At 38.2% G+C, this 9,330-nt stretch overlaps 1 protein-coding gene across 1 annotated transcript in view; it reads right to left on the reverse strand.

The window, feature by feature from the left end:
* Positions 1-6,252: 6,252 nt before the first annotated feature.
* ptpn11a (protein tyrosine phosphatase non-receptor type 11a) overlaps positions 6,253-9,330 on the reverse strand; it is a 32,315-nt gene continuing 29,237 nt past the window's right edge. Inside the window, exons 13-16 of the mRNA XM_017435057.3 lie at positions 8,518-8,669; positions 8,315-8,433; positions 8,117-8,222; positions 6,253-6,342 (exon numbers count right to left, since the gene is read on the reverse strand). Coding sequence (XP_017290546.1) covers positions 8,153-8,222; positions 8,315-8,433; positions 8,518-8,669 — 341 coding nt within the window. The 3' untranslated portion in view covers positions 6,253-6,342; positions 8,117-8,152. The remainder of the gene's footprint in view (positions 6,343-8,116; positions 8,223-8,314; positions 8,434-8,517; positions 8,670-9,330) is intronic.

Below are 9,330 nucleotides of genomic sequence, written 5' to 3' on the forward strand. Positions count from 1 at the left end.
TCGAGACAACATCTACTGCCACAACTTGGAGTGTTGCGTTCATTTTCCGTATTTTTTTCCATAAAGTTGGAATCGGTATGTTTCTCTTCAGTGCAGCTTAAGTCCATCGTCAGGTTAGCAGAGGTGCTTTCAGGCGTGGGGCTGGTCCTTGCTGCTAGCTTGCTTCTCGCCGCCGCACCTTTGAAAAAGTTAGCTTTATTGTTTGTTTTTTTAACGTGTCCTGTCCAGCTGTGTGGCACTCAGAATTGTCATCTGAATGTCAAGGTAAGGCCCAACAGATTTGCTTTCCCAAGCGGAACAATATGGCTTTCACCATGATGTTCCCCTTGCTATATGAAACTTTATTATAAATTGCTTTGGGTTTATTTCAATTGTAATGGACACAAAGATGAGAAAGAAGAAAGAGAACGGGGAAAAGAGATGGAGGAAAAGGTGTGAAGAGAAAAACCATAGAGATAAAACACCCTTGAACTCTGCCACAGGACCTGCGGAAAGAGAAAACAAAGAATCCACAACAACAAAAAGCATATGCAGTATATGATGATAATTATAACTTCAATGGAAAGTACACAGAGCCAGGTAATACAAGTTGAGTGTGGGGACCCAGATCCACTCCCCAGGACATGAGGACGGCACGAGGAAGAGCGGAGGCACAGACACACAGCAGCCCCCCAAAGCCCGGAGCCCTGGGGGCTCCCCGCAGGGACAACTGGACCCCACCCAAGAGGGCAGCAGAGGCCAGCTCCAGGTGACCCCCGGCAGCCATGATGCAGAAGCCCCAGGGGGCCGCAGCGACGAGCCCACAGGCCCCGCCGGCAACCCACTACTCCAGAGCAGATCCGGCCATGGACAAAGAGACCCGAGCCCCAAAGACGCACCACCCCCCAGCCGTGGCCCGACCGAGCCCGGGCACCCAGGCCCCAGCAAGCAGCCACCAGTTAGCTTTATTGTTACTTGACATTTCTTCGGTAAATTATTCATATCCGGCCTCTTAGGAAGACTTTGTCAGATGTGTTTATATCCGGGTAAACTTAGAGGTGCATATTCCAAATAAATGTGGAAAAAAAATTGTTTCCTGGAGCTCTGCTAGCGTGCTGCCATCCTCCTCGGTGGTCCCACATGACTCCATATATATTCATCATTTTAATTTTTAGTAGTTCCTTACACTTAAAGCTCAGAACTTTAACTAAATGAAAGTTATCTACAAGAACAAGCAAATCTGTCAGCTAATAGAGAAGACAACAGACAGTGAGTTAATGAGGCATGAGAAGCCATTTATTGTTACAGAGGAAGTTAACATGGTTAACTGCACTGAAAGTCATACAATACACCTCTTAAGCTGTGAGAGGTCCCCCCTGTGTCACAGGGAGAAAGCTGGAGGAATATACAGACAGTATATTTTATTGGCAAGTAGATATGTTTTATTAAGTACATTCTCTTCTATCTGGTGCTCATGTACAATACACATGTTAAAAATATAGTTTGTTTGCTTTCTGATCATCTTTTCTTTGTCCTTTTTTTGTTTAGGATGTTCATGATGAAAGATTTACTAGTTTTAGGTTCTTAGATGGCGCTGGAACTGAAGAGCACTGCTGTTTCCTTTGACATACACAGGGATAAGCAGAGAAGGCACATCTATGCATTCAAACCGCTTAAATGCTTTATGGAAATAAGTGTTAGGTGGAAAAGAATTTAAAAAGAAAATTTTTTTATCTAAGAACACTCAGAAGACACGCATCATTGAACACACGCACATCACAAAACAAAACATTACAAATAAGTGCTCCACAGAAGAACAGATTGGTACGATGTCATTCATTCGAAGATGTGTACAGGACAACACACTACAGTGTCTCAGGGCTTGTCCACTTGTCCACACGGGAACAATTATTTTCCAAAATACATTTTTGTTGTTGTTGGTTTTAAAAATATCCTTGTAAACATGGAACCATTTCTATTCACCATTTCACCCACACAAAAATAAAGAAAATGTCCCAAAATGCTGCAGTAACTCTGCCAGGCTTGTATGGCACTGTAACGCTACCATGAAACAGGAAAGAAGGTGTGGAGCAGAGGCATAAAGCTTATATGCTTGAGGGAAGGATTTTCCTCATAAATGATCATAGCATGCCAGAGTGAACTCTTTACACAAAGTGTCAGTGTTTTAAAACTGTTCCTATTGCCTACATTTTTAAAATGTGTACTTGATATACACTTATCGGCCACTTTTTAGGTCCACCTTGCTAGTACCGGGTTGGACCCCCTCTGCCTTCAGAACTGCCTTAATTTGTCATAGTATAAAGTCAACAACATGTTGGAAACATTCCTCTTTGATCTGGTGACTGTGGAGGCCACTGAAGTTTAGTGAATCTGGACTCATCAGAGCAGGCAATATGGTGAGTCTGTGTGAGTTGTAGCTTCAGTTTCCTGTTCTTAGCTGAGAGGAGTGGCAGCAGGTGTGGTTTTCTGCTGCTAACCCATTTGCTTCAAGGTTGGACATGTTGAGTGTTCAGAGATGGTATTCTGCAGACCTTTGTTAGAACGAGTGGTTATTTGAGCTACTGTTGCATTTCTGCCATCTCAAACCTGTCTGTCCATTCTCCTTTGACATTAACAAGACCTTTTTGCCTACACAGATGCCACTTCCTGGACATTTTCTCTTTTTTGGACCATTCTCTTCAAACCCTAGAGATGGTTGTGTGTGAAAAATGATTCTGATATACTCGGACCAGACTGTCTGGCACCAACAACCACACCACATCTAAAGTCACTTAAATTCCCTTTTGTCCCCATTCTGATGCCTGGTTCAACGTCAGCAAGTTATCTTCACCTCATCTACATGCGTAAGGGCTTTGAGTTGCTATTTGTTAGCTATTTGTGTTGACAAACAATCAAACAAGTGTACCTAAAAAAGTGGCTGGTGAGTGTAGATTGTTTTTTTAGTGCAAGGTTTGTTTTTTGTATTGTTGACAGGTCAAAAAAGTAATTTCTGCTCTGTTCTCTTTAAGTCTGTTATTGTTCATCAGCCTTGTCTGTTTATTGAATTAATACAGGATATGAAGGCTTGACTGTAGTTATAAAACTAGTATCTGCAGCACAAACACAAGTATGTAACCTGTCGTTGTTGTCTGTTTCGCTTGGGTCATAGGTTAGGTTAGAGGTGAGGTGTCTCTATGAAGTCATAGTTTTCAAAACATTGTGTTTAGGCTGTCCACATGAAAATACAAAGTGGCATTTAAGATTTTTTTCACTCTGGAACCCATTTTCAAAAAATATTGTTTAGGGGCTCCTAAAACATTGTTTCCGTGTGGACACAAGTCTGAAACATTAGACTTTTTAGTATTCACATAAACTGTTCCGGAGTAGACGGAGCCTCAGTTAGAGCATTGCATTCAACCAGGAGAAAAATATTCAAAGAACACTTGCAGTGAAGCAGCAGGATCCTCCAGTGAGGAAAAAACCCCATTGATTTCATGATTTTTAAGATTAGATAAAAGTAGCTGTTCAGTCCTGGATCAACTGATGCTGAAAACTGTCCAGAAAGGCAAAGAGAGAAGCGTTCCTCTTTTTCTCTGAGTCAGAACTGTTACAGTAAGTTCATCCACAACACTACAGTAGGCGTAGTGATGGTAAGCAAAAGTATATCAATGCTCTACAAAATACTACCACAAGTTGAGTGTGAGTGAGAGTTAGCTACTTCCCCTGTGTATTGCAGCTGATTTTGAAGGTTTAAAGTCTGACATTTTGTAAAATACACTGATTCCATGCTGCTGGGTAAGAACATTTCATCTTTAACCCTGTTCTTTAAATAAAAAGCTGGTGATAAGCCTTTTTAAACATAAACCTGACAATATATGAAACTGACCCATAAATAGCTGTAGCACTTAATTTCCCATGAAACCACTTCATGTTTTAGCCATGCCTTGAGAAGTCTAACCTACTAGCTGAAATGCCATAAAATCAAAGATTTGCATCCACCTACAGAAATACCTTTTCATCTAGGAACTTCATAGGAAGAGGATTATGGTACGAATAGCTAACAACATGCAGTTTATGTTCATTTAATATACATTTTCTGATGCAGAAAAGGTCACAAGGCATACACATGTGCATCTTCCTCTCCTCTATGTGCATTTTAGGAACCGAGACATTCTTCAGGATGTGCTTAGATTGATTTTTGGGTCACAGTTAGAAAATAAGGACTTTTTCCGTCTTAGTGCTAAATTAAGCTAATCAGTTGCTGATTTAGGTGTCATTTCTTCTTTACACACATCAGTGTTAGTTTTTGTGATAGGTAAATGAGTTCATTTTCCAAAATGTCAAACTACAGTATTCACTTTAACAAAAAGACCAGAAAAGTACTTTTATATAAATCTGTATACTTAGGGGCACACGTGTGAATAAACAATCTAATCTGTTTGACTCAAACACATAAGGTAGTATCTCACTGTTCTGCAACTAAGTGGCAAACAGTACTAGCTATGGAGTCTCCAAAATGTCTCAAAAGGTTTGTGGAGGTTGTCAATGTCCTTGAGTGAGTCACAGAGACGAACAGTCAATTTTTTTCTCCAAATAGTCAGTCTCAATTTTGTCGTGGATGACTCAAACTTGTCCTAATTTTGTCTGAAATCCATCTCCATTTTGTGACTGGCGTCTCCAACCCATCTCAATTTTGTTTCAGATGTCTTTAACCCAACTCAAGAGTCTTAGAACTGTGATTTCACACCTGAAAAGAGCTCCTCACTGACCAAAAGCATGTCCAGGTCTTCATAATAACATTAATATATTAATATAATAATACTGATAAATAATAATAATTAAAATCTGATCCAAATCTGTCTATCTTAATTTCTAATGTGTACTCCAGCAGATTAAATCATAAATGTGGAGGTGGCTGCCAAGATGGGTACAAAACAACCTGAGGTGGATACAATGTGGGCGAATGTGGGCAACAAAGTAATGAGCATGGCTTAGAATGCAGTTTTAAAAGCTGTGAACACAGCAATGAGCCGTGATTTACAAAAACTGGCACCACAAAACACAGCTAAACAGCTCACTTATCACTTGGTTGCAAACACTCATATTTCAGTGGGACTAACTGAAAATTTGTATATTTTCTCACAATTTTCTAATAAGTTTGATTCACCAACTAGTTGACAACAGTCACAGCCCAGTGAGAAACTATCTTTAGTGACCACTGCCAAAGGGAAGAGGTGTGATTGCTTCTTCAAACAGAGCATCTTAAACTTACAAACATATGGTGCTCATAATAAGCAACGGTACACTAAAGGCATTTGTCTTCAAAAGTAAAGAAAGTAAGAAGTAATATGCACAAAAAGAAGACAAAGAAAATTTGGCACAACCATTTGTTAGTTGAGATGCCTGCAACTAAAATGCACAACAGATTCCCCTGAAATCTTAAAAGGTCAATGTACTGTCTCTGACACAGAAGTAGAAGTGCAGGCTGTTGTGGTAACTCCTCCCAAGCCCAGATTAGATTATTCATAAAGGTAATACAAGGCTTGACTGAAACTACTACCCTGCTGAATACAAGTGCAGCATTACTGATATTCAGCTTGAGCTCAGGAATGGTTAATTAACAGACTGAATACCACTGAAAGGATATAAAACTATGTAAACTAACAGCCAACAAAACGTCAATCCCAACAAGCTGGATTTGAGTTTCTTTCAGCTGGTTCCACATCCAAGAGAAAAAAAAATCTATTTAGAAGCTAAAGCATTAAGATCCAAAAGTAATCTTACTTTGAATACAGGCATTAATGGCTTGTAATTGTTCCTAATTTTGTCCAGAATCTATCATCTCGTACAGCATTAAAGAATTAAAGGCTTGCTGGTTAATAACTTGTTAACTGCTTGCTAACTGTAGATCAAAAAATAAAATCACTTCTGGGTTTGGCACAGGCCTTTTCTAAACAACTCTTTATGTCTTCTGTCATTCTGTTACTCTGGTTAATAAAAGAAAAACAAACATGTAGAAAAATAAAAAGTGAATGAAAATAACTTGGATCGTTTTCCCTCTGAGTAGAGTGCTTGCTGTTAGAAGCCCTTGTTGGGTGGGATCAACAGAAGCTTGTAATTTCGCAGATTAGGCTTCTCAGCAGCTCCTCGGATGATCACAGTGGTTCAGAACAAAAACTTGAGGGAAAACATTTGTGCAGATAAAGTGAGAACAAGAAGAGGATGACCCTAGTGTGTGGTCTCCCTAATGTTTTAGTTTGTTTTTTTGTGTAACCCCCTCCCCTCCCCNAATGATCCATGTCATCATGGACAAGTCTCAGGCGTCAAGGTGTGGCTGGCAAAGGACTGTCAGGTATCAAGATCCTGAAAGGGACAGAAACAGTGTGAATGAGAGCAGAGACAGTTGTAGATTTACTTGACCTTTACACTAGATTTGTACTATTTTTGTTATGTTCATTCATTTTCATTTGGATAAATAGCTGTGTTCTTAAAATATTAATATGCCTGCTCACTTATGGAAAAAAATATAAATTACTTTGGTCAATATTGTAATTACGATTATTGAAAGCAATTATCCATTGAGTTTGAAAACGTTGCATTTTTTTTGGACTTGAAGAGTGAATTGCCTTGAAAGTTTCCTTGATACCTTCTTGTCATGACTTTCAAATAAAATAATTATTTAATTGAATGTAGGCTACTGTATAAAATAATAAACAAGTAAATAAAATCTATCATTTATTCCACTTTCAATATATTGTAAGGCTCTATGAAATCTATCCTTTCAAATTTTGCTATTAGTTTTGTAAATTCTGTTTTCTGATGTTACAATATCAACTGAAATACCTTATTATATGGTGGATTAATTAAATTTTAATGAATAAATGGCAAATATAAAAAATGTCATGAATATTAACAAATATATGACAAAAAGTGTTTCATTTCAACAGAACATTCCCAGAGTTTCCAAAAGTAGAATGCGAGGTAGTAGCTATCAGGTTCCTCTCTTATGGAACCAACTTCCAGTTTCTGTCTGTGAGGCCGACACCCTGTCTACTTTTAAGACTAGGCTCAAGACTTTTCTTTTTGATAAATTCTACAGTAAGGGTTGGCTTGGGTTTCCGGAGCTATCCCTTAGTTATGCTGCTTTAGGCTTAGACAGTGGAGGACAAATTGACTGCATTTTCTCACTCTGCTGCTGTCTTTACTTGCTCTACTGTAATTATTTCTATCAATAACATTTGTTTTTATTTGTCTTTCTTCCAATAGAAACTACACCTGGACCAGTCATTCTATGTTTGTCTTTGTCTTATTCCTGTCCTCTCAAACTTCAGGAAGTCGAAGCAGATGGCTGCTCATCCTGAGCCAGGTTCTGCTGGAGGATTCTTTCTGTTAAAAAGGAGTTTTTCCCTTTCCACTGTTGCCACTGTGCTGCTCAGGATTGGAGAGTGTGATGAAGTGAAGATTCAACACAATCTGCTGGCTTCCTTAGATAACTTTTATTAACTAGCTTTTATAAAATATGCAAATGTTTTTGTACAGCGCCCTGAGACGACTTTTGTTGTGACTTGGCGCTAAATAAATTAATTGGAGTGAATTAAATTAAATTGAATCGAACATTCGATAATTTAGTAAATAGTGCTTAAAATCTGCCTGCAAGTCATTTAGACATAAAAAAAAATCTTCCAATGTTTTTGTAAAATAAAAGTGCCTCAAGTTTGTTTGTCTGTTTGTAAAATGACAAATTCACATATGAACCCATAATTCACTCTACATTTAATCATTATCACAGGAAATATAGTGTAATCCTGTTCTATGGCAAAAGTTCCCAAATGGTTACAGACTGTTGTTAAAAAAGAGGGGATGCTTCACAGACACGGGTTACAGTAATCATATTCAAAATTACCTTTTTTTTCTAAAAATGGTCTAGTTTGTTAATTTACACATTTGATATGTTGACTATGTTCCACTGTAAATAAAATATGGATTTATGAGATTTCCAAATTCTTGCAGCTTGTTTTATTTATATTTTAACATCCCAACTTTTTCAGAATTGAAGTTGTGAATGGAGGGCATACGTGGGAATATACAATAGATTATTGTATGTATGATTGCATGTTTACTGTATTTTTGTATTTACCTGAAACTGATGAAGCACTGCAATAAAAGCTGGGTCTCATCTGAAGCTCTTCTGTTGCTGCATCAGCCCCACATTCTCATAGACTCTGGAGTTGTCCTCCTTTATTCTGACAACACATTTCAGTGAGAAACTAGTTTCTAAACAAATATGTGATTTCACTTACAGTTAAAGCATGCATTTTCTCTTAGTGCCACTCACTCTGTGCAGGTGGGAGTAGGAATGGGTGTGCAAGGAGGCAAAGGGCTCTGCTCTCCACCAGTCAAGTCAGACAAAGAATACTTAATGTTTGTGTACTCACGCCCTTTATTCTTATTTCTCTATTGAAAAGAAAGTGGAGGGTGGTTACAGATGGGAAGAATACAAAATACAAAATGAAATAAAGTGATGAATCTGCTGCTCACCCGCTCCTCCTCTAAGCGTCTCTGCAGTGTTTCTATGTAATGCTGTACAGCCATATAGATAAATCTGTACTGGGCTTCAGTCTGCACCATGCCAGAGCGCTGAGCACGAACCATCTGAATGGTCTTGGGCACGTCAATGTCACAGTCCACCCCTACATCAAGAGAATATTTTAGGATGTCCAAGTGTTGCACAAATCATATTCACTTCATTTTTTGTTCTTTGTAAATAATATCTAAAAACTATAAAATTAAATCTTTAGCATTGTACTGCTTAAATAACGTCTGAAAACCGACGAGACACACAATCTTTATAAAATAATAAATGAAGTTTTTGACACTGACACTTCACCAGTTTTCAGCTGTGTATTAGTGTAATTATAAAATAAACAAAACTTGAGCTGGAGAGAGATAATCAGCAAGCAAGCCTGGAGAAGTAGCCCTGGCCCCAAGGTTTAGAAGGCTCCCAAATAGTTTTATTGTTTTTCAATAATAAATGTTTTGCAAATGCATTGTTACGTGCATCAATCAATCAATCAATCAAATTTTATTTGTATAGCACATTTCAGCAGCAAGGCATTTCAAGGTGCTTTACATAATTAAAAAAACAAAATAAAAACAGCATGTGACAATGAATAAACAGTAAGAAAGAGACAAAAACCCGCACTCTAAGCCTAATTTAGCCATAAGCAACTCTAAACAGGTGGGTTTTAAGTTGAGATTTAAAGGCACCCAGTGTTTCAGCTGTTTTACAGTTTTCTGGAAGTTTGTTCCAAATTTGTGGTGCATAGAAACTGAAAGCTGCTTCTCCTCATT

This window comes from Kryptolebias marmoratus, linkage group LG14, assembly GCF_001649575.2.
Source record: "Kryptolebias marmoratus isolate JLee-2015 linkage group LG14, ASM164957v2, whole genome shotgun sequence".
Taxonomy (NCBI): Eukaryota; Metazoa; Chordata; class Actinopteri; order Cyprinodontiformes; family Rivulidae; genus Kryptolebias; species Kryptolebias marmoratus.